Genomic DNA, 23675 nt, shown 5'->3' on the forward strand with positions numbered 1-23675 from the left:
GATGTTTTATCATCAAGTAGAGATGCGTATAAAAATAGAAACGAGAAAACTAATTTGCATACTTTGTCTTAAAATTACACTTTTCTTCACAATTAAAACAAATAAACGTACACATAAAAACTTAGAAGCGATTATGGCCTGCAGCAGTGCTTAAACGCACAGCTTACATGAACAAGAACAGCTTCTGTTTTTTGTCTCAAGTTCAAGCTGTAGATAAAATAAACAACAAAGATGGGACAGAAAGCCATTGTCTAGAGCTTTGGGGACAAAGGTTATTCCAGTTTGAAAAAGCCTTTATCAAAACAAAGTTAGTCTGAGATCAGTGCAGTTCCCCGTTACACCACATGGTGGCAGCAGATGATTAACCAAAGTGTTCCTCTCACAGAAACTGAACTCCAGTGAAGTTAGAGCTGCAAAATGTTAGGGCTCAAACATGAAGGGTGTTACTCGCAGTAAAAGAAAACAAGCTGAATTGTAACTGGTCGATACTGACAAGTGTTTTATTAGTAACACAGACCTGGAGACAGAGCCAATAAGAAGCCGCTGTGAGCCTTGACAAGACTGACATTGTTCAAAGGCATTTAAAGATGGAGCGTCTAATAGTTGAACCGATACAATAAAAAGGGGAATGGGTAAAAAAATAAAATAATAATAATAAAATAAAAAAAATGCAAAGGGGTGGGAAGGCTGCAAGTTTGAATCAACTAACAAACAAACTGCAAAAAAAAAACAAAAAAACAAAAAAAAACAGGAGATTAAGTGCAATTCTTATTAAATGAAACCAGGATGGCATCAAATAGTTTTTTAAAAATGAGGCGAAGAAATTGTTGTGGTATTCAGAAGTCATATTAGCAGATATCATGGTAACAGAGAAACAATCAGATATGGAAAGGCGGAACGGCAGTCCGTGTATCATTACAAGCCATTCTTTTCTTTTTTTTCCTCACAACTTTAAAGTGTTTATCAGAGTCCCATGAAGAAGTTTGGGAGAAACAGTTGTTGGTTATGGCTGAGGGAAAAAGAAAAAGAGAAAAAAAAAAAAAACAAAGAAAAGAAACTTCGACTTCTTGGCTATTTGTCCAGAAAAAAAAATGCCTGTGGGTGGTATGTTGCAAGCAAGGGTCCATCAGTTACATCATTTAAATTGATCCAATCTTGCTGCGGGAGAAAAAAATAGAAAGTACCCTGGGAATTGATGACTCGCCGCTTGGGGTATGATGGTGATCTTAAAAAAAATAAATAAATTAAAAAAAAAAAAAAAAAAAGGGGGGGGGGGGGTAGTTTTCTATTTTCCCCTACTCAGTTGCTCCAAGAGGTTAAGACAGTAAACTGATGAGTTTGCTGAAGTGCAGTATGTTGTGATGACGAAGAAGAGAGAGAGAAAAAAAAAAAAGTCTTTGTTGCATCGCCGATCCTCCTCGATCTCCCAACTTTATCTTCAAATTTTTTTAAAAAGGACTAATGAAGTCAGCAAGCGTACTCCGACTCCATACACACACAGTCAGTATCAGGAGCGATAAGGCAGAGAGGCTCCTCTTTGTTTTGGAGAAGAAAAAAAAAAGTACAAATAAAGAACCAAGAGAAAAAAAACAACGAAAAAAAAAAAAAGAAAAAAAAAAGCTGGCTCCCCCTCCCTCCCCAGTAGTTCGTGGGTTCTGTTGATCCCATACTGTTCATCCTGTGTGAGGCGGTCACCTCAGGAGGGGCTCGGAGAGGGCTGGTGGGTCGTCTACGTGGGAATGGAGGGCAGGGTGGAAGCCAGCAGAGAGAAGAGGCTGGTCAACAAGCCCGATCCCTCTCAATTCAGCCAATCACCAGAGCCGGTGCTGGTGGAGGTTTCGACTGAGGACGGAGCGGACATCAGCAGTGAACCTATGACAAACAGGAGGACATTTCAGTGTACTTGCTGCCATCGTAGCAGGGAAACCAATGCATGTTTAACACTTAGGACAAAAAAGCTCATTTATTTGTTTGAGTAAGATCAAAAGATCAGCCATGTTCACGCTGGCAAGTATTCAGAGTATTCCCATTGCTTCAATGCAACACATTAGCTCTCCTTTTCAAGAATTCAGTTATTTATTTACATTTCAGTTACCGTATTTACTGTGTAAATCTTAAATTCTGCTGTTCCTTTGATGTGACCAGAGAGAAGGATGCCACACAAATTCTCAATTTTTCTGTCTCCTTTTAACTTTTTGGCATGAAGCTGCCAAAAAGTTAAAAGTACATCCAGTCCTATACTTCTGTCAGCGTGTATGCTAAGTCAGGGAACGTGACGGCAAAGGTGATTGCTTTTATTCTGTGGAAGTATTCTTTGTGCAGCGGTAAAACAGGAGCAAAACCTCTGAAACTACAGCCAGTGACTTTTTGGTTCAGTCAATGATGCCAGCCAAAAGGAAACTGATGAGCCTGCTGCTGGTGTGTTTTGAGGAAAAGATGCTACCAATATCACACGCTGTGCAGAGGTAATGCCAGTGCACTAGAGAGGTAAACATGCAGAAGCTTACACACCCCATGGTCATATACCCAACATATACAAGCTAACTGCAAACCTGTGTTTCCTTTTCTCAGTAGATTACTTTTTCATATCAGTAATTATGTAATGTAACAAGTTACTTTTAACAGTAGCTTAATCCAACAATGGATAAATCAACCTGGTGTTAAAAATAACGCCTGACATACACATCCGAAAATCAATGATAAACACTCAGCATCTCCTTTGTTTACCTCATACATTACACACTGTGCAGGTTTGCCGTTAATTCAATTCTATTTTATTTATATAGCGCCAAATCACAACAACAGTCGCCTCAAGGCGCTTTATATGTTAGCCTTAGCTTTTCGTAGGAAACTTCATCCAGATGCTTGTCACTCTTCTGAATGAATTCACATGAGATTTCTTGTCTCACACTGAATAAAAACAGCCTTTTAAAGCAACTGAACTACTTCTAAGAGGAACTGCAGACAAAATGCATGAAACATTTTTTTTGTTGCTGAAACATGACGGGCGACTTATAAAGAGAAAGCAAGTAAAGCCACCAAAATAAAGAGATGATACTTTGAGTCCTTGTGGTCATATGAGGATTTAGTCTGGTGTTAACACACTGACAGCTTGTGAACTTTTTGCTTTACATGTCTTAAACAACTCATTTAGAATGAGGAAGTATGCAAATAACCTTACAACAAAGTAAGCCATGCAAGCCAGTGTCTGCGTTATCCCTTTGCTTTCATGCAAGCTTTATTATGCATTTTACCTTAGTGCATCCAGCATAGGCAGCAAGTTAAGAAGTGCTGTGTCACTAGGGTCGCTGAACCAGGACTTGATGGGTATTGCATTGTCTGGAGGGCAGAAAACAGCCAGTCAGTTGTGTCAGAAAAATGGACATGGTAGTGATTTTGTGCTGCTTTTCTGAAGAAGCCACAGAGTGTTCAAGGAGCTTCGCACTTAATGTACTGCAACAGCATTTTACAACACAGGCCCTGAAGTGAAAACACCTTCGCTTATGTCCTTGTCACAAAGTTCAATTCTACCAAGACAAAGATTTGATTTAATTGATCTGTTAAACATGACCGAAAACAAGCAGCCCAATATATAACTCAACTCGTTAGCAGGTATCGTACCATTTCTCATTTATGTGTGTGTACTTACAGTGAGGGGAAAATTCAAATAATCCAGTGACCTTATGTATAATTAATACGTGTGAACCAAAAGCTTCAAACTACTCAAATGCTCCACTTCTGACAGTCAGTGAGAGGAACTATAACTAATATGGTCGTGTCATGCCCACAGCTCTAGCTGTGAGCACAACAGCCACAATCTTCTGCTGCTCACATGCAAAGGTGCTCTATGTGACCAAAATAACGTAGCTTCAAAGCATCCAAATAGAAAAACTTGCATCTATACTCTAAACCATTTCTTTCTTTGAGCTTGACAGGTCTAAGACATACAAAACAAAGGCAGAAATTGTATTTATTGCACTGTAAATACATTAAACAACTTCTAATTAAACTTCATATAGACGTAACTAATGTGATGTCACTCGTGGTTTCTGAGATCTTGTTTTTGAAGCCCATTTACACTTTGAAATCTTACCTGGATGGCTTCGATAAGCACCAGGCGAGTTGTCCAGGATAACAATACTAGACAGGTCATCGTGTACTACAGACAAGTCTTTAATATAACTACCTAGATCCAATGTACAGTGCTGGGAAAAGAAAGAAAAAGAATTAAATATAATCATCTACACCAACAAAAGTCAGAGTGAAAGCAGAAACTCGATCAATATTAGGTTTAACACAGGCTGTCAGAAGACAGCGTAGAGCAGTACCTGTCTGTAGTATCTTCGTTTCAGAATGTTCCTGTTGTTATCCAGTTTGTCTGCCACTGCCGAGCCGTAGATCTCCATACTGGCTGTGAAAACCACTAGCTCATACCACTGGCTCACCTATATACACAAGAACATAACAGTCTATGTTCACAAATTACCATCAGTGTTCAGCAAGTCACAAAGGGTCAATACAAAAAATAAATATACTTTTATGAGTGTGAGAGTGCAGTACAATGGAGATTAATGACAAGGATGACAGGCAGGATTTAAAGGAGTGACGATGTTTGTGATTTACTGCTTGTTACCGTAGCCACACACACACATACACACTCACACACAGTTGTTTGAATAACACTCACCACTTCTAAAAAGAAGTCAACATGTGGCCTTTTATGTACGAAGAACCTGACTGGGTGCTTATCAATGACGACCTGTAAGGAAAGGGGAAACGGGTGGAACCAGCTCATTTAGGCAGAAATGGTATTTAAACTGGGAGTAACTCATGCTCATATATGGTTGGCCGCCCGTACTTTGAGGATGAAGTCCGGCGGTGTGCCAGGTCTCACTGTGGGCCTCAGGACGCCGTCATGATGAGAGTGGATCAGGGTCTCATCTAGGTCCAGAACCAGAATCTTCCTCTTTACTGCATCTGCATTCATTTAATAACATCAAGCTTCATTTAGCACATCTACACAAACAAAATTATTAAGAGAAATTAGGCTATGTGAAAAATCATGCACTTCAGTACAACATGTCGGTGTCAACAAGCAGGTTTCTCTTTTACTTCTAACATGTCAAATAGGGCTGCCACGATTAGTCGACTAGTCACGATTACGTCGACTACCAAAATCGTCGACGACTGATTTAATAGTCGACGCGTCGTTTGAAGCTTTGTAAGATCACAAAAGACGCAGGAATAAGTAGCAGGATTTAAGAGTGTAATAACGGACTGAAACAGAAGATGGCAGCACTGCATGTACAAGGATGCCAGCTGCCGTTAAACCCCGAAGAAGAAGAAGCTGTGTCCCAGAATTCATAGCTCAGTTTCCAACAATGGCGGCAGCTAGTTAGTTTTAATATTACACTTATTATACTTTCTGGGTCACAAAATAAACGTTTAACATATTTGCAAGCGAGAATGCAGCTGTGTAAACCTCAAATATCTGCTCAGTTTATCAGGACACCACATATTTTCAAAAGCGCTCCGACGTTTTCGGAGACGTCTGTTACCCACTAGCTCGATAGCTAGCCAGGGGCAAGGCTCACTGGAGCCCGTGAGAACACCGGACTCCCAGCTAATTGTTTTCAAACCCACCGCAGTCTTTCGCTACTCAGGTTAAACATATATAAGTCACTTAGATAACTTAAAAATGTTATTGTTTGGTTTTTTTCAGTATTTTATTTGTTCCTGAGTAAATCGGTTTGGCTGAGATTAAAGTTATAGTTTTTACACAGCTGAATAAACGTCAAGCAGACAACTGATTATCAGAAGTGTGAGACGCTGGAGAATATACTCCGGTGTCCTGTTATATTTTAGATAGCAAGGAGTTTATTAAACTTCACCGAAACAATCTGCAAATTTCATTTAAATTTAATAAACTATCATCTTGTCTTTATTTTTAGTTAGCACAGACCTTAAACACTTAAAGCTGTAAGCTAATGATAGTTATATAAGAGCAGATGCTGCTGGTACAATAAGCTGTGTTTTACGTCCAATGGATGATGATCTGATTAGTTGACTAATCGCAAAAATAATCGGTGACTAGTCGACTATCAAAATAATCATTTGTGGCAGCCCTATTGTAAACAAGGAACTGCTTATTTTAAGTCTTGACCCAAAAAAGGCAAGCCATTTTATTTTTTCCAGAGTATTTAGACAGCACAGCGAAAGGACAAACCTTTACAAAGTCATCATCAGTTTTGGTGTTGTTAACTTCCTCAGTCTTTTTTCAGTTTTAATTTTTAGAACAGAGTGTACCACCATGTGTAAAGATCTTTTTATTATTATTTACTGACTCTGATTGATGCACTTAAATGGTATACAAATAAACAAAAGGAAACCCATTATGTGAGTTTCCTCTATGCCTGGTGAGGATATAATGTACTCCACTTTAATTCAAAGTCAACAAGAAATGATGGGCTGAGTAAGACTTGTTTATGAAAAGTATCTTATAACAATATTATAACACATCCTCTTTTATAATTAATAGTGGAAATTAAAGCCCTGACACCCAGGTGCCTTCATTTTTTCCCCTCATCTCTTTGCAATCCCTGACTTGATGAGTTTCCTAATGTGTTTCCAGCCAATTCCAGTTACTTTTTCAGTAGACTCATTTATTCCCCCAAAGACACTCCAGCTGATTCCAGTTAAGCGCTTCGAGGACTGGGTAACCGTTTTAACCTTTGAAGCTGACCTTATTCGAATGCACAGATTTGGCAACCACACTGCCGCTTTACTTCTAGCAGAAATACCCACCATCTGCAGCTAAGTTAATGTACACTTATTCACTAGAGACTGGACCTGGATGTGCTGGTGACGTCAGCGGAATGAGTGAGAGGCAAGTAAAGTAGACTGAAATACAATCCTTCCTCTAAGTCAAGAGTGTGCTGTTGAATGAGCTCTCAGCTGACAGAAGGGAAGTTCATTCAGAGCACACAAACCAAACCAGTCAGTGCCTGAGCAAGTGGTGTGGCCCAGCCTGTACATTTACATATCCTATCCTTTAATTCAAAGCAGAAAGTCTGTCTTTTTGTTTTGTTTTGTTTTAATCAAAGATAACATAGCATTATGTGGATGCTCACACGTTGATACTGTTATAATTGTTAAGTTTGTCGGTTGGTGTTGGTATATACAGCTAGTGTGCATCTACACATTAGGCATTCACAACTTTAGCACTGCTGTCACACATCTTGAGGATATCTATGGTCTATATACTAATCCTTAATCACTAAAGACTCTGCGTGCAATGCAGTTTATAATGTCAAAGACTATTTACATTATGCAGTGTTGACATTGCTGTTAACACCAGTTATCTCACTCATGACTGTATCAGTTCGCTTCACTGGAAAATATTCAGTCGACATTTACAGCTCTGCAAAAAAAACAACATTTGTTTTATGTTTACAATTGTTCTTTTTTTTACTTTAAAAACCAAATAAAGTCATCTAATTGAAATGCTGCAGTGCAAATATACAGCCAAATACCTTTTGTGCAAAACCACACTCTGTTGTTAAGCTGTTAGTTGGTTAAACAGCGCAAAACAACAGACCTATGCAGCAAAACAGGTTTATGAAAACAATTGACAAAAAGAATACAGCTGTGCATGAACCCATTTAATGCAACTTAATATTTGTATCTATAAAAGAAGGTCATGGGGAAAAAAAAGTATCTAAAAGCTAGTGTGATTTTCCTTATGGGGAGAAGCCAGTCAGTTTGACATAGTGGCCATTTAGTCTTTACTTAAAGGTGAACATGAGGGGGATAGTTTCCAAACTGTGCATCTGTTCCAGAAAAAGTCCCAGTCAGCACAATCACTTCTTACTTGACAAACTTGTTTATCACCTTCTTCTGTCCACATTACAAAGATGCTTTTATGGTTCCTTCATTTTGTGGCCAACACACCGATGTGCCTTAGCGAAAGCATCTTTAAGACTTAGCAAGATAAGCTTTTATACAGAGAAATACCATGAAAACAACAGTGTACTCACTGAGCCTGTTTCTGGAGATGGGGGACAGGGGCAAAGTGTCGTATCGCACCGTCTGATACTGGATTATCTGCAAATGAACACAGGGAATCAAAAAGCGAATTCTCAATAGAAAGAGCACATACTGTAGCATGCACTAAACACTTAAACGATGACTTAAATATACCACGACCAGAGCTTAAACTGTGATATATTTGACAATACCATACATACCAAGTACACAGAAGCCTCAAACCCCTATTTACAATCGCTCTGACCTCAAAGAACTTTTCATGTGATTTTACAGAAGAGGAAATGTTTCATCTTTTAGGAATCTTTCAGGGTATAACAGTAAAAACGGAAAACTAATTGTGCTTTGGGGTGATAAGAGATTTTACCAGGATCTGAAATTTTTATTTTTCAGCTGCTTAAGATAAAGCATTCTTAGGAAACCAGATAAAGTAAGGGGACAGAGGAGGGCACCACACTGAAATAATGAAGTGGCTTGCGTCCAACCCATAGCGCTTCCTCTGCTGTGATCCAAATGACTACAGCGAGGATCCTTCCCAGTGCCGCTCTTGCCCAGGGGCTCTGCACTTTTCTTCACAGGGCTATTTTTATCCCCCCCAGCTGTCGGTGGGTGTCAGCGTTGCATGGGGCACACACAGAAAGGGAGACTCACAGGGTGACTTTGACTGAGCTGCTTGGTACCTGCCTTAGACAGGACCTCCCTCTATGCCCCCCCCCGCGCTTGCCTGGCAGGGCAAGCCTGGGAGAAGCCAACTGTTGGAAGCAGCTGCTGGGTACCACGGGGGAAATCTCACCCCCGACTCAGCTCTCTGTATCTTTAAAAACATCCATCTGAAAACCTGGCACGCACACGTCCTGTGCCTCCAAACTAAGGCAACAATAAACAATAAAATGTGGACTATTTTTATTTGTTTTTCCTGCCCATCATCTAAAAAAAAAAAAAAAAGATTAAATTTTACATCAACATGTGCAGGGCTTTTTCCTGGTTTAAAACTGGTCTATGGGGGGGTGTGACTGTACACCCAGACAAAAGTGCCCTGCATAGATATATCTTAAATGACAGATGCCTGCCTATTGTCTCATTATTTCTAACCATTAGACAAACAAAATTCTTTTAGTTACTAAATTAAACTCTTATTCAACAAAGATTACTTCACAGTCCTGATGTTTCCCCTTAGGGATGAATCAAAACCTCGTGGTGGGTGCCCAAATCTTTCAAATGCAGGAAAAACCCTCATGTAGCAGCGGGCCTCTGTTCCTTTAACCAGAACACTCAGGACATAATTAATGACTAGAAATGGACGATGGCAGCAACTAACATTTTTTCCCCTTAATTAATTTGTAAAACAATTTAATTAATTGGTTCGTGTTCGTTTCAGAGCTGAAGACAACATATTCAGGCTGCTTGTTTTGGATTAATAAAGACATTAATTTAACCATTAGATCTGCAGAAAGAAGATACAGCGGATGATTTGGAGCAACGCTGCTTTAAAAAAAGTATATTATTCATTAATTAGTTATGAAAACCATTGCAGATTTATTCTTAATCAGCTAATCAGTGAAGTACAAATATCAGCTATGTAAGCTGGTAGTTATTTTTTGCTTAGCCAATTGTTGCATGCAGAATGATAAACACAACGATTATGTAACACTGATGTGGGTAAGATTAATAACCAACCACCTCGTCATTTGTTGACATGGGATAGCGTGCCTGGGATTATGACCGGTTCCTAAAATACATAATCCAATTAATCTTATCTTCATTTAGATCTACGTATTGTGGATAAACAAGAGGTTATTATTAAGTGTAGAAAACTGGTTATCCCAGTTGTGAGAACATATATACACACACACTTCCCTCTAAACAGCCCCAACCCTAACCCCGCCATATCAGCATAATAGATGCCCTGCACTTGGATCATCATGACAAATTTCCAGTGCATCACAGACCATGCACAAGAGAGCTAAACTGCGAGAGAGAACGAGAGAAACAGAGGCAGAGAGAGGGAGAACAGTGCACTCTCTGTGCTGACTTAATCCCTCTCACTTCAGCCACAACATGGACTGAACTATTCACACTCAGGGCCTGAGGTGTTACTGCCACACAATCAACTACAGACAAACCTCTAAACAGCAAGATGATTACAACACACGAGGCAGTCCTCCAAGCTTTGTTGGTTTGATATGGCGCTTGAGCCGAAGTCCACTCATGTTACACCACATATGCACATCTATTAACGACACCACGACACCTGCGCATATGTCTAAGTTACAAACCGGTGGCTTATGTCACCTTAAATGCCATGTTTATTGTGGAGGCATTTCTGAGCGATTGAAGGTGACCTGCACGCTTAATGCACTTTAAATTTAGGGTTTGGCTGTAGCAGTTTTCACTGAGCACTGCAGCCGGATAAAGCAGTCCTGCAATTAAAAAAGACAAACAAAAAAACGACACAGTTTTGAGGTTTGACCAATCATTCATAAATGAATCTGCAACAGTTTTGATAACTTATCATGCAATACATGTGGGGGGGAGGGGGGGGGGGGCTAATTATCGAAAGGTTTTAGATTTAGAAACATTTTGACATTTCTTTTTAAAAATTTAACTAGCCTTTTAGGTTTTAGACCATTTAAAGACTTGTGACCATAACCTAAAGAGATTTGACAAGTACCAATTTAAAATGAGATAATTAGTGGAACTTCTAAATAATTAATTAAAGCAGTCATGAGGATATTTTGGCGCACTTGACTCACTGACTCATTATATACTTCATTTGCGGGAATCTGTCTGATGCTTTACAATAAAGGTTCAATTTACTGTTTTAACTAAAAGAAAACTTAATTGTGGAAAAAATAGTTGTTATAAATAATTAAGCAATACTTTTTGATAACTAACTGGGAGGCTGAGGCTTCTGACATGTAAAAAACTGTCATAATATTATGACATCTCAGGTGGAGAGCGCCAGTAATTTGGCTCTCTGAAAACCAACCAAGCTTTTCATCAGGTGGGTTTCATTTAAAACTAAAACATTCAGGCACACTGGGGTCATGGCAGAGTAAAGACTTGCACGGAAAAGTGTCACACATTATTCAAAGCCCCTCTCACCGTTCGTAGGTGCTTCCTGAGGATGTACATGATGAAGCCCCATATTCTGGACGTAACGCCGAGAAAAGTGCGGATGCCAAGTAAACACTGCCGGGTCTTCAGCATGTTAATAACTAGGCAACGCGGTTTTCACCCAAGTTGCTGGGAAGGGGTAATTACTGAAAGGACTTGCTTACCACAGAGTCAAAATTCTGGTGTTTAGCCACAGCCGCCAAACTAGCAACTCTTAATTATTGGAGAGGCCAAGCAAACGTGTGAGTACCTCGCTCTGCACAATTGCGGCACAATTAGCATCAAACAGGGTAACTTCGCATTGTAACGGTGACAAGCAAACGATGAGGTGGTCGAAGAAAAAGCCGGAGAATGACGACTGCTGCTGTGTGGACCTTAGCACGCAGCTCGTTGACAAGCTAGCTCAGGAGCTAGCTGTATGTATACCAACTACCGTTAGCTCGTAGCCACCGAGCTACCGCTAGCTCGACAGGGTGACCACCTTGAACCTTGGAGAAAAATAGACCACAAAAAAGCTGTGGGGTCCTTTCTTGACAGGCACCACTTCAACGCGACTTGAGTCTGTGCGGCTTCCGAATGGAGACAGTGTTGCAAAAGTTCCCCAAAGACTAACCGGGCCGGTTAAAATCAGTTTGTAGTCCAGTGGAAATCCGGAATGAAACTGCGAGCCGCCATCGCCGCCTTGCCGTCACTTCCGCGACCAGCTTGGTTGCGCGCAGCACGTCCACGTGGAAAGAAAACAAACCTACGAGGACGAGCATGTCAGCTAAAACCTTCAAATTAACACCTTTTAGTTTGCTCTTTAGCTCCTCAGCTGTACTCTTACATAAATACTTATGGGGAGTTTTACGTAAACATAACTCTTGCTGAGAAAGCCGTGTGACTTGGTGGTAATGGACGGGCCTGTATATTTTTAAGAGGAAATGTAATGATTTATTGGAGCATTGTGTATCTTGTATAACGACAATATCAAACCAAACTGAAATGAATGTGTGACTGTATTTGACAGCTGTCAGTAAATCACGGACTTGGTAATTGTAATTCAATGCTAAAAAGTTGCTTGAATCAAATTTCTGTAAACTATCAGACTATTAAATCTGACACTGCAATTGGCATCGGTGTTCATGTCGAACTGTCGCTCAAAACTAATTATTTAGTGCCATCAGACCTACCTGCTGACATCATCTATAAATCAGTATACATTTTCAACTTCTTTGGACTGCTCCACCACAGTGGATCAACTCACCCCCTCCCTAGCTTCTCCTCTGTTGCAGCAGCCCTCTGCACATCCTCCTTTGTGACATCCATGAACTTCCTCTGTGGCCTTCCTCTTTCCCTCCTGCCAGGCAGCTCCAACTTCAAAATCCTTTATCCAATGTATCAACTATCCTTCCTCTGTACATGTCCAAACCATATCAGCCTTCGTTTCCAAACTGCTCAGCCTGAGCTGTTCCTCTGATGTACTAATTTCTAGTCCTGTCCATTGTGGCCACTCCTAATAAGAATCTTAATATCTTCAGCTCTGCCACCACCTGTCTTTTTGTCAGTGCCACTGTCTCCAAACCATACACTGTGGCAGGTCTGAGTACCACCTTGTAAACCTTCCCTTTCACAAATCATATTTTAAACATATATTGATTATAACTCAACCTCAAAAGCTCATAAATTTAAAAAAGTATTTAAGTATTGTACCCAAAAGAGCAACTGGTTTGAGATCATTTTTGCCAATGAGACAATATATATCCGGGACATTTTCTGGTTGTGAGCAGCATTTGATTTAATTCCTACTATAGGATGTGGCAGATGAACAGATATCCAGGATTTTTAAGATGCACACAAGTAATAAATACTGTTTTGTGTAAGAGAAACCTGTTTGTTTGTTTTTTTGGTCTTTAAGCACTTGTGAACTGTCATTTATTTTTGTCCCAGTCACTGCAATAAATCATAGTGCAGAAAAAAAAACAGTCATTTCAGTGCAAAAGTCACAAAATCAAAAATCAATTATTTTGTAAATAACCAACCAGAAAAAAATAAATAATTTATCCACAAACAACAACATTAAGTTTATATTTTTAGAAAAAGTGAAATGATAACGTCTCGTACATATCCAACAGATAACACACATGAAATAAGTTTAAAGCATTGAAAGCTTTTCAGTCCTTCAATGGCAAAAAAAGCAGATGAAACGTGGATCTTCAGCAGATTTTCCTGCCTTAAATCTAAACATCAAGATCATCATCAGGGTCCTCCTGGTCGTAGTCATCGTTGGCATCGGGTTCATACAGAATTCGACCGGAACCTGGGCCCGATTGCAGCAGAGCGGTTTTCCTGCAAGATTAAAAGAGAACTGTATCTTTAGGTTGTTTGTTAAAAAAAGTTTTAAAAAGAAAGAAAGAAAATCAACATATATTAGATGTGGTCACTGAAAAAAAGTCTGACTTCTCTTTGCTGAAGACAAAGGGAAGAGCAAGTTTCTCCTTGGCCTCGCGCTCTGTGTCAGACAGGCGAATGTTGAAGGTCAAGTTAGCTGTTGGGTCCATCTACAAGACACAAAAAGGACACTTACGTCATAACAGGTTTGCTTATTTATCCATATAATGTGTGAAGCTGTTGTACACATGTTACGCTGTACCTGCTGTTCCTCTGGTTCAGTCTGTCTGCGTCCAGCATGGCTGGTTTTACTCACTACAGTAACTGAGAAATCCCCTTTGATGCTGAATATCTCCTCCTAATGACAAAAATCAGAACAATAAATATTTCATAAAAGTTGTAGGAATTTAAAATAGTAATTAAAGTTCAAGCTCTTCTTACATCTTGCGTAACTTTCCCCAACTTTGATCGCTTTGTTATTTTTGCCACCGCTTCATCTCCCTTCGTTCCAGGTGCCACTGTGATAACTGAAGTAGCTAAGTGGCAGACGCTTCCCACAGTACCCCTCTGGTGCATATCTGCGTGGAGCAGACCAATAACAGCTCTCACGGCTCCCCCTAATGAAAACAGAATGTAATCGTTAAACAGGGGAAGTGCTGCACAGCCTACTAAAAATAAGCCACCCGTGAAGGACTGTGAACACAGAGAGCCTTTTATCCATAATATGCTTTTTAAAGAAAGATAACCACTTAATAGATTTTTGGGGGTGAAGCCAAGACGAGCATCTTTTCTGCGTTACGTTTTGTTTTGTATCGCTGCAGATCGCACAACAGAAATGCTGATGCGATCCGATTTGTGGTCAATTAGGCTCAGGGAAAGATGGGTAAAAGGTCAAAGCATTAAAAGCATGCTCAGATGCTGGGAGTCAGACCTCCTCCCATTCTGTAAAATTACTGAATACATGGGCCTTAAATCACACACACAGAGACACAGAAGATACATTATCACCTTTCTTAAGCTGCTGAAGAGTCTTGCAGACAGCAGGTGGACTCATGTGTCTCAATATCCATGACAGCGAGTCGATTACTAAAGTCACTGGTTTGGGGTGTGATGTTTGTTTGAGCAGATGAGTGAGTTCCTCCACACAAAACTGGTGAACTGTAAAAGCCGACCGATTAGTCCACCCAAGGGGGTCCGTATAAGCACTGTGAAAGTGCAACCTGAAGTAAAAGAAGCACAAGATGAACGTTTGATTCCATGTTAAAGATCCAGAAATGGTGTCAGCGGAAGGAAGGCTGTCAAGAAGCTATTGTTAAGGAAACAGTGAGAAAGGGCTGAGGTATGCCAGATTACACAAGAACTTGGCTGAAAATCAGTGAAAACAGGTCTGATAGAGTTATGAATCCACATTTGGACTTCCACATTACTGAAGCAGTGCGGGACCATCTCAACAGCAAACACAACAAAATCTAAAGAAGACCTTTGAATGTCCTTCCTAAATACTTAAAGAAATTGCAAGAAAGCTGCATGAGAAAGTTCAGGCTGTGTTGAAAAATTAAAATTGACTGAAATTTTAAAACATCAACTTTAAAGAATTTTGAAAACTCAGTTTTTGCCCTGAGAAGGCAGGGACCGAGGCCTTCTGAGGAAGAAAATAGTCTGCTGTAATAGAATCTGCCATGTGCACCAAATACATCAAGTATTTCCTTGTGTATCATGTTTCCATTTAGCTGTCCAATGTGTGGGTCTTTGGTTAGTCTATATATGGTATATGGCCATTAGAAAAAACACATTACACACTCCTTTAATGGAGTAACAATGGTTCACACTGGAAAAAATTGAAAGCAGGTACTGTTATGCATTTCGCTTGGTAGATGAAGTAAACTTTTAAGCAAAATCACATCATTTGTTGTTGATCAAATAACTGTTTCAGCATTAAAGTTCAATACCTCTGAGTAGATGCTGTTAATCCATCTTTCAGTTCTTCCTCACTGACATCAAAACCAAGCACGTGGACAGGTTCTTCTCTAAAATCATAGCACAGGCCAGTTACTGTTTAAGCCAATACACAACTTAGACATATTTTAGGCAACAATAGGTATACAAGGAAACACGGTTACATACTTGTTCAATGCGGCACTGATGAAGCTCTTAAGTAGGTGCTGCCCAGAATAACTACAAGAATCTATGAAAGTATAAATTACATCAATTAATGTCATCATTATTGATAACAATGTATACTTATGGTCGACAACGTTCACATATTTACCTTGTATTATAAGAACCGCCCCAGTATCAGTGCCTTGCAATAGTTCAGACAACATGGTAGCATCAGCTAGTAAGCTTGCCTCTGCTTCACCGCCATTTAAAACATGAATACTTAAGAAAACATGAGTAATTTGCCTTCACGAGAACGACATAGCTTAAAGCTAACAATTATAAGTACCTAAAGTCGCTACAAGTAATGTTTCGCAGGAAAATAAAGCTTTCCCTGTCCAGTGAAAGTACAGCAGATTTCGCTAGCTACTATGTTTGGGGTGGTTAGAGTAAATAAAAAAAACTTCGTATCCCATAGTTCCCTGTGACTTCAATCGTCTTCATGAAGGAAAATGTAGTTTATTAAACGTTTACGCCCGTAAACGCGTTTGGTGAAAGGCTGAAAACTAAACTACGTTACCCAGCATACACTGCAGCACACCCTTCGCTGGCAGCCTCAAGAGGCTTCTGCCGCGCACGAAGAGGACCGTGCGGAATAAAAAGCCCCAACTTCGGTCGTTTTGTATGTCTACGACGAAGAAACGAAAAACTTCATCGAGGGAAGTTTCCGTCATGGATCTGCAGTGATTCGCAGCGTTAATTAAATGAAAGTTTACACTTCTGTTGTGGTTAGATTAGTGCACTGACGAAGAGTGGGAGATTTGTGAGCAAGCGACGGTGGTATTAGTATTTTGTCGGGCTAATAGTGTGGCGACAGGTCGGTGGTGGTTTGCCCCCCGTTTGGGATTCCCCCTAGAGGGAATACAAGGACGACTTCGACAAAGTGTGGAGTTTCTTTGAACGACAGCATCTTCGATCCTCCACACACTTGGCTTTCTGCTGCCAAAGTTTCCCGGTGCTAAGGTGCAGCCACGCCGGGAGAAGGCGCAGAGCGACGGCCGCCACTCTCCGGCTAGCTCGCCTGCTGTTTCTGCTTCTCGGATCGAGGCCGTGTCGGCGAGGCGACAATGCTTGACATAATGTCTGAACACCAAGGTATGCTTATGGACTATCAACAAAACCCAACGAAAAATAGTCCTCACTTGATGTTAATCTGTTCATCGCGTAAAGCTGTCGTTTTGAGGACAGTAAGCTAAAGTGAGTTACGGCTAACGTCGTTGTTGCGTGTGTTGTAATAATGTCACAGCTCGATATTGACCGACAGTCGGACGTGTTGTCGTTAAACTACCATGAAAGTTCTTTAAAAGTGAAGACTGTGTGATTCCAACTTTTTGTACAGTGATTGTAGTTCATAGATTTGATGTTAACATTTATTACACAGTTCCCGTTAGCTTGCTAGTTAATTAACGCGCCGAACCACATAGCTTAATAGCTGCATAGCCACGGTTGCAAACCAACTCACCGAAGCCTCTCTAACGTGTCAGTTGAGATAACATGGCTTAAAAATATAATTCAGAAAAATGCCCCCCTTTTTTGGACATTAGCTCAAACTTCAAAGGTAGCCAGCACGACACGCCCGATTAACATTAGCCGATAGCACAAAGCTATCTCTGCTATGGAGCCTCCCACTACTGTATCAAGAAAGCTACCTTGGTTTGCTAGCTGATCAAGAGGCTGTTAGCCACAAGACAACCCTTAAAAATATCAAATTAAGCCTTCGACCACGCAAAACTATCGTTGTAAAAGCTCAGTAAAATGAAGTTACTCTCTCTTACCCGTTTACCGTTAACGCTACAAACTGCATAACATTCAGTTAGCTTCCCCTCTAAACGTCACCTAGCATTAGCATACACACAAAATGTACCAAAAGCATGGTGTCCAGCAAACAGACGCGTTTTTAGCAATCCAGTCAACTTTTCCTTATAAACTTGGCGTGAAAACAACGAACTCTTCTTCTAGAGTGATTTTTACACACCCACTAATTTTGTGAAGTTCAAGCAGTCACAAAGTGACACCGGTTGCGTTGTTTAAGGACGCAGAAGTTGTCTTGAAGATGTTAGTTGGTCTTTTTTTTTCTTTTTTCTTTTTTTTCGCTCAATTGACCTTCAGTCAAATATGGACGTTAATTTAACGTAGCTTTTACAAACACACTGTTTTCAAATAAGACCAGCATGCGCTTCATCGTTTATAATCCCGATTAAGGTATTGAGCCGTGTTAGCAAGCTAATGCTAGCATTAGTCCACTCTCTCGGCAACGGAATGCTTTGTAATGTAGTGGCTGTTAAGCAGTTGAAAAGTGGTCACTTGTGACTTACAGACTTTTTTTTTTTCTTCAACAGATTCACTGTTAACGTGTAAAACGGAACCTCTGGTGAGTATTTTTATCATTTGAGCACTTTATTTGACTCAGCTGCCCTCTGTTGTGGAGGGCTGTGTAGGTTAGCTTCACTCTCTTAAACAAAGACATGTTTCCTGTAGCCCCCAGAGAAGAAGAAGAGGACTGTTGAAGACTTCAACAAGTTCTGCAGCTTTGTCCTGGCTTATGCCGGTTACATCCCCAGTCCAAAAGAGGTGAGCTGTTGCTTTTTTTTCTCTCCCCCCCCCCATTTTCTTTTTAACATATCATATTAGATGTAGTGACTACTTTGCAGTTTTGACAGAAGATGTTTTTGTCTGCTTTTATAGGAAAGCTCGTGGTCCCCAACATCATCCAGCTCTGCACACAGTTCGGGCTTGTCAGCAGATGGTGGAGGTGGAGGGAGCAGCTCCAATGGCAATGCCTGGGCAGATGGGGGCTCCGACATCCACACCATCCATACATTTGTCCGCAAAGCTCGAGCAAATAAGGGCAAAAGTATTCGGCGCATGCACTCTGACAGCACCCTGCTGGATAAGATGCAGCTTAAAGACTCTCTTTATGAGACCCAGGCCAGCACTAAGGGAGAGCGCAAGAAGGACAAAAAACTGAAAAAGCTATCACTGGATTCTGCCATGGGAGCAGCAGATAGTGGCAGCAGCGAGGGTGAGAAAAGAGCCCGCATCAAACGCAGCAAGAACTCAAAACAGCCCAAAGCTAAGAAGCTCAAGAGTTCAGCTCCTCAAAGCGAGACTGACTCCGAGGCACGGAATACGCACTCCGAGGTACGAGCTGGCAGGGAGGAGCTGCCGGGGCACGGGGGCTCCTCTTCGAGCATGCAGAGCATGGGGAAGGTGCAGCCAGACGAATCCATCAGGGAAGCAGAAATGAGCTCCAGTGAGGGTGAGACATGGATCGCTGATGAAGACATTATGGTGGAATCGGGTAAGACACTGTAATTTTGACCTTTTGTCTGTTATTTACTTGGTGGTTGCTTACTTTGAACCAACTCACAACCATAATCCCCCTGTAACTCTGGTCTGTTTATCCACACAGGGGATGATTCATGGGACTTGATCACCTGTTACTGCGGGAAGCCATTCGCGGGACGGCCGATGATCGAGTGCAACCAGTGCGGCATATGGGTGCACTTGTCATGCGCAAAGATCAAGAAGTCAAACGTTCCCGACATCTTTTACTGCCACAAGTGCAGGGACTTGAGGCGGTCGGGACACAAAAAAGACACTTAAAGCTGAGCAGGACTGGAGAGGAAAAGGAGCGTTTGATCTGTTTTTGCTGTCGTCTGACACTTAACTTTCTTTGATGCCTACAGCCAAAACAGCCTAAACTATCACCTGGAGGGCAACTGTAAAGTCGGTTTGTTGGATTTCTTTCGACAATCACAACCATTCTTATTTATCCCTCACGTCTAGTTTTCGTTCCCCCTTTTGCTACTGTGAAGAACTGGGGAAAAAAAGGCAATATTGACAGTTCTTAATTGACGTCAGCATTGATTGGCTTTAGTATTACAGTTCTGGTGATGTGCATATACTTTTTTTTTTTTTTTTTTTTTTTTCTCAATAGTTCTCATATTGACTGAAGGTCCACTTTTGACTTGTAAATTATTTCTTGCGCATATTGACAAATTAGTGAAAACCTTCTCCTTTGGTCTCCGGAGTACCACCCTGAGCTTGGTCCAATCATTCCCAACCTTAAATCAATACAACACATGCAGAGTTGGGGAGAGGGAAGCCCAGCTTACATTGTCAGTTAAGAGGTGGATAATGTCACTCCTGTTATTACTTTATACGCACGTCATAATGCTAGACGGGCAGTTCGTTTTGGTTTTGATCGTACTCTGGTAGTTTGTGTTCAGCTTTTTCTTGGGTTGTCTTTAAGCCTCCTGAAATAAGAAGTTTCAATTCATTGACTCGGATAAGATTTATCACTTTGCATCTTCATATGCATCTAGTTGTACTCAAACTATCCTTTCAGCAGTGCACTTTTAAAACCTAAATACACCCCCGCTTTTTTTTTTTTTTTTTTTTGAAAACCGGACTTGGTCATGTGCATTCATGACAGCGTGCTTAGTATTTCTCACAGTCCGGCTTATTAATCAGTTAGCCATTAACCGTGAGTCAGTTTTTACTTATGTGTTTGTTTGTTTTTTGTATTTAAATCATCTGATATCGGGGCGGGGGGAACGTTGCTGTAAGACGACTGGTTTGTTGCCGTGCTTTACGATGTCAAAGTAGCTCTGAGGCGCGTTTATGAATGGTTGTTTAAAAAAATATATATATATATATATGTATTTTTTATTTCTAGGCTTTCTGAGGAAGGGGGTGATTAGAGATGCACCCCGCATCAGAAAAAGGACATATGATTGTCTCACATCGAGAACAAAGTTGTAGTGTACAGAAAACAAGTTGAGGCTGTCTAGGTTGTCATTTTGTTTATGTTGTTTGGTTTTACCATGTGCGTTTTTTCTTTTGTTCGTGGGAGAGTCATCGTAAGTCTCCAGTAGCAGTTGCATTCTCCGTACAACTTAAAATTCTGTGTACATATCCTGTTCTTTGACAACTGTACATATGTGAAAGTGAAGAGAGAATACTCAAGCAAATTCTATATTTTCTGCAGTCTGATATTGTTTTGGTTTTTTTTCCTTTAATTGTAGCTTGAAAAATAAAAGTCTTTGGGAACATGCTGGTTGAGTTTTTTTAATTTTCTTTAATAAAATGACACACAAAAAACAAACAGTTACATATCACATTTTGTTAGGTGTTGGCACACAACAGTGTTTGTCAGGTTTTGTCTTCTACCAGCAGAGGGCGACAGCTGGCAGGAATCTCACTCGTTAGTATGGCACAGATACTGAATAAATGCCAAGTTATACAAAAATTCATGCGTGATATTTAGTAGGCTTTCTAGTTCTGATAATCTTCCCTGGGGAGGTCTGGTTCACCCTGCAAAACAAATATATAAATGCTCAGTTCTTCATATTAGACAAGTGCAAGGTTTTTAAATTATTAATGCTGAAGCATTGTTGTAGGGGCTAGAAATGGCTACCAGTGTCACAGAAAACTTACACAAGCCATGAAAGATGATAACTGCATATGCAAATAGGCCATTCAAGCAATAATGACTTCAATGACTCAAGCACATGCACACATACATATATGTATTTATGTATATTTTAAACTATTAGATATTTGTTCATAGAGTACAAGTTTAGGAATAGATTGCTTTCTTTGCACTGAATGGGACAGCATATAGTTCTGTTTGCATATTTTTTACTTTGCATTCTGCTAAAAATAATCTGAATAATAACTTCTGTTTAAAGCTAAAGCCATCGATGTTTCAGGCCCACATGTATACTTTATGTATCAACAGTGCGAGTGTGTTGAGCTTGTGGCATTTAAATGTCGCTGCGATGCAGGTTATTTGGTGGGAAAATGGGGATAAGTGTCATTTGCCGCTCACCATTCGGGTTCTGAAGCTGGATATTTGAAAGCCGCCGATGGGGTCCAGAGGAGCGACCTTCCTCCTGTAGAGAGGAAGGCAGTCAGAATTCAACACAACATCAGGGAATCAAATATGTGCAAGCATCAAATCAAAAGACATCATTTGGTTCTGGACTGATCATTTGATCTTCTCATTTTTACATCAGAATTACATGTATTTTGGCCAAGAGCTAAAAATCTTCAAAAGCGTTAAGATATTCATCTTCATCTACTTGACTCCAAATTTACAAGTGTCCTTTGTTGTAAATTACATCATAGGATTAATACATCTAATATAAGTAACAATCATCCCCATAAATCATAACTTGTCAGTTTATATAAGCTGCATAAGCACATAGTTGCTGTATTTACAGCTAATTTGCACTATTTACACCTTTTCTCTATCACGTGTGGCTGTATAACCAACTGTTCGACAATATCTAGAGCCATTTGTCCTAACCTCTTCTCATTGGCTTTCCGGTTATGCTGGTGCTGGTTCGGGTGCTGCCGCTGGGCGGGAAGGTGTTCTGTCGGGGCGATGAAAGTCTCTGACTGAAAGGAGCCATTGTCTACATCTCCCACCATCCCCCCTGCGTCACCCACAGAGAGGTCGCTCATGTCCAAGTGATCGAACAGGTGGGAAAAGACTTCTTGGTCCATTAAGGTGTCCTCCTGAGGATGTAATCAGATCATTCAATAAGATGGAAAAGGATTAAATGCCAGTAGCTGTTTAAATTGCTTGTCCGAAAGTGGTAATAAATTTAATGTCTGTTAATAAAAAAAACAAAAAGGGCTTACCCTCTTGTTTCTGGATCTGCTTGGTATGACAGCAGCAGATATCTCCTCCAGCAGCAGGTAAAGAGCCAGGAAGGGCAGCATCCATCTAGAGCCAAGCATCTGCACAGCGCAAAAGAGAGATTGTGAGTCTTGATTCCCTGTAAGGGTGCAGTCACACAACAAAATGAATCTGAAAACAAACCCTTTGCTCACCTTAAAATCTCTGGTTTTCTCTTTGGATTTCGACTCTAAGCTGTCTCGGGTCCCTCTCTGCTGACCAGTGTGGAGAGGAGGGTATTTGTAGCCATGCTTCCAGGGTGGGTTTATATTTTGGGACTATTATGGGGCTGTTTAGGCTAAGTGTGTGTATGTGTGTGTGTGAGAGAGACTATGTGACTTCAGACATGCCAATTAAACCTGCCGCCTCGCTTCCTTAACATCATTATTGTCAATCATTATTGTCAAAACCTTAAGAGATTTTAGGTTCAGACAACATGCCCTGACACACTTACATACAGCTACACACACACATGGCTTCGGCCCCACCACGCCCTCCTCCGCTTTCATTATTGCTGCTGCGGACAGATGAGAGTATGATAAGACCACTTAGTTTACAAGCTCGCCCGGAGTAATGCATACCCTCAGGCTTTACATCCTCCCATGTCATTTATGCAGGCATGAAGCTGAGAAGCATGAGTGAAAACAACATCTTTATACTCTTTACACTGTATCACATCGAATGCTCGTCAGCCCGGTTTTTACAAAAGCAGAGATTTAGGTGGAGTTATGAACCGTGAAGTGATCTGCAAATGCAAGCATGTCGATTTCTTTAGGATAAGATAGCTTAACATAAGATAACACATACTTTATTTACTACTATGTCACGGCTGTCACAGAAGAAAATAGCTCAAAAAACAAAATTACACTAAACAAGGAGCTCAGTTAAGACAAAAAAGCGAAAAGCTCAGAATCTCAGTGTGATACAATGAAGAGCTTAAATGTAAAATCAATGCAGGTATCGTGGTATGAGGTAGTAATCTGTCCTTGTGGCAGTGGAGCTCAAACAGGTGTTAGACAAAGTCTTCAGCTGCATGTGCGTTAAGTGGAGCAGAGGCTGGTCATGATCCAAAACCACTGACCACAGCTGGAGTCATTTGAATGTCCTCCATGTCATCTCTCACTGAATTAAGCAAGGGCTTCCTTGAAAAGGAAAAAGTCATTTGGGTGGCATCATATGTTCCTCCTAAACCTGCACATATTGTTCAGCATTAGTGGTGCCTTCACAGATGTGCCATGTGCACTGATGTACCGCCATACCATTGCAGATGTTGTATTTTGAGCATACAGCATCTGTG

General features: G+C 40.6%; 4 protein-coding genes across 5 annotated transcripts; 1 reads left to right on the forward strand and 3 right to left on the reverse strand.

The window, feature by feature from the left end:
• Positions 1 to 1271: 1271 nt before the first annotated feature.
• ctdnep1a (CTD nuclear envelope phosphatase 1a) lies at positions 1272 to 11842 on the reverse strand. Of its 2 annotated transcripts, none has more exons than XM_085349597.1 (8): positions 11149 to 11842; positions 8037 to 8103; positions 4859 to 4977; positions 4688 to 4759; positions 4329 to 4445; positions 4187 to 4205; positions 3255 to 3339; positions 1272 to 1872 (listed from the first exon to the last, which is right to left on the reverse strand). In XM_085349597.1, the coding sequence occupies exons 1-8, from the start codon at positions 11251 to 11253 to the stop codon at positions 1812 to 1814; spliced, it is 645 nt and encodes a 214-aa protein (XP_085205723.1). In that variant the 5' UTR covers positions 11254 to 11842; the 3' UTR covers positions 1272 to 1811. The 2 variants fall into 2 exon arrangements, with proteins under 2 accessions (XP_085205723.1, XP_085205722.1); XM_085349596.1 differs by having other exon boundaries at positions 4094 to 4205.
• A 1524-nt stretch (positions 11843 to 13366) lies between these two features.
• elp5 (elongator acetyltransferase complex subunit 5) lies at positions 13367 to 16045 on the reverse strand. Its single transcript, XM_085350916.1, has 8 exons — positions 15800 to 16045; positions 15655 to 15715; positions 15480 to 15557; positions 14539 to 14750; positions 13972 to 14147; positions 13793 to 13888; positions 13600 to 13700; positions 13367 to 13488 (listed from the first exon to the last, which is right to left on the reverse strand). The coding sequence occupies exons 1-8, from the start codon at positions 15852 to 15854 to the stop codon at positions 13380 to 13382; spliced, it is 888 nt and encodes a 295-aa protein (XP_085207042.1). The 5' UTR covers positions 15855 to 16045; the 3' UTR covers positions 13367 to 13379.
• Positions 16046 to 16231: 186 nt separating this feature from the next.
• Positions 16232 to 20004, forward strand: phf23b (PHD finger protein 23b). Its single transcript, XM_085350917.1, has 5 exons — positions 16232 to 16782; positions 18027 to 18058; positions 18166 to 18258; positions 18373 to 18988; positions 19100 to 20004. Exons 1-5 carry the CDS (start codon positions 16755 to 16757, stop codon positions 19291 to 19293), a joined length of 963 nt encoding a protein of 320 aa, XP_085207043.1. The 5' UTR covers positions 16232 to 16754; the 3' UTR covers positions 19294 to 20004.
• Positions 20005 to 20947: 943 nt separating this feature from the next.
• LOC146636592 (uncharacterized) lies at positions 20948 to 22440 on the reverse strand. The gene is made up of 4 exons (XM_085350918.1): positions 22342 to 22440; positions 22004 to 22215; positions 21524 to 21587; positions 20948 to 21006 (listed from the first exon to the last, which is right to left on the reverse strand). Exons 1-4 carry the CDS (start codon positions 22438 to 22440, stop codon positions 20968 to 20970), a joined length of 414 nt encoding a protein of 137 aa, XP_085207044.1. The 3' UTR covers positions 20948 to 20967.
• Positions 22441 to 23675: the final 1235 nt, after the last annotated feature.

The sequence above is a fragment of the Diplotaxodon limnothrissa genome, linkage group LG3, assembly GCF_057381915.1.
Source record: "Diplotaxodon limnothrissa isolate DT_005_m linkage group LG3, D_limnothrissa_male_GT1.1, whole genome shotgun sequence".
Lineage (NCBI taxonomy): Eukaryota > Metazoa > Chordata > Actinopteri > Cichliformes > Cichlidae > Diplotaxodon > Diplotaxodon limnothrissa.

What these genes read in the sequence shown, in the direction of transcription:
- ctdnep1a (XM_085349596.1), bottom strand. Translation starts at nt 11,253, where the DNA reads ATGCTGAAGACCCGGCAGTGTTTACTTGGCATCCGCACTTTTCTCGGC. An exon ending in CGCCGGACTTCATCCTCAAA is followed by an intron (nt 4,760 to 4,858) that starts GTACGGGCGGCC and finishes CTTTCCTTACAG; the next exon opens with GTCGTCATTGATAAGCACCC. An exon ending in CCTATGCTGGATGCACTAAG is followed by an intron (nt 1,873 to 3,254) that starts GTAAAATGCATA and finishes TGTTTGTCATAG; the next exon opens with GTTCACTGCTGATGTCCGCT.
- elp5 (XM_085350916.1), bottom strand. Translation starts at nt 15,854, where the DNA reads ATGTTGTCTGAACTATTGCAAGGCACTGATACTGGGGCGGTTCTTATA. An exon ending in TTAACAGCATCTACTCAGAG is followed by an intron (nt 14,751 to 15,479) that starts GTATTGAACTTT and finishes CTTTTACTTCAG; the next exon opens with GTTGCACTTTCACAGTGCTT. An exon ending in TGGGGAAAGTTACGCAAGAT is followed by an intron (nt 13,889 to 13,971) that starts GTAAGAAGAGCT and finishes TTTTGTCATTAG; the next exon opens with GAGGAGATATTCAGCATCAA.
- phf23b (XM_085350917.1), top strand. Translation starts at nt 16,755, where the DNA reads ATGCTTGACATAATGTCTGAACACCAAG. An exon ending in CGTGTAAAACGGAACCTCTG is followed by an intron (nt 18,059 to 18,165) that starts GTGAGTATTTTT and finishes TGTTTCCTGTAG; the next exon opens with CCCCCAGAGAAGAAGAAGAG. An exon ending in ACATCCCCAGTCCAAAAGAG is followed by an intron (nt 18,259 to 18,372) that starts GTGAGCTGTTGC and finishes CTGCTTTTATAG; the next exon opens with GAAAGCTCGTGGTCCCCAAC.
- LOC146636592 (XM_085350918.1), bottom strand. Translation starts at nt 22,440, where the DNA reads ATGCTTGGCTCTAGATGGATGCTGCCCTTCCTGGCTCTTTACCTGCTG. An exon ending in GCAGATCCAGAAACAAGAGG is followed by an intron (nt 22,216 to 22,341) that starts GTAAGCCCTTTT and finishes TTACATCCTCAG; the next exon opens with GAGGACACCTTAATGGACCA. An exon ending in CCAGCTTCAGAACCCGAATG is followed by an intron (nt 21,007 to 21,523) that starts GTGAGCGGCAAA and finishes TTTGTTTTGCAG; the next exon opens with GGTGAACCAGACCTCCCCAG.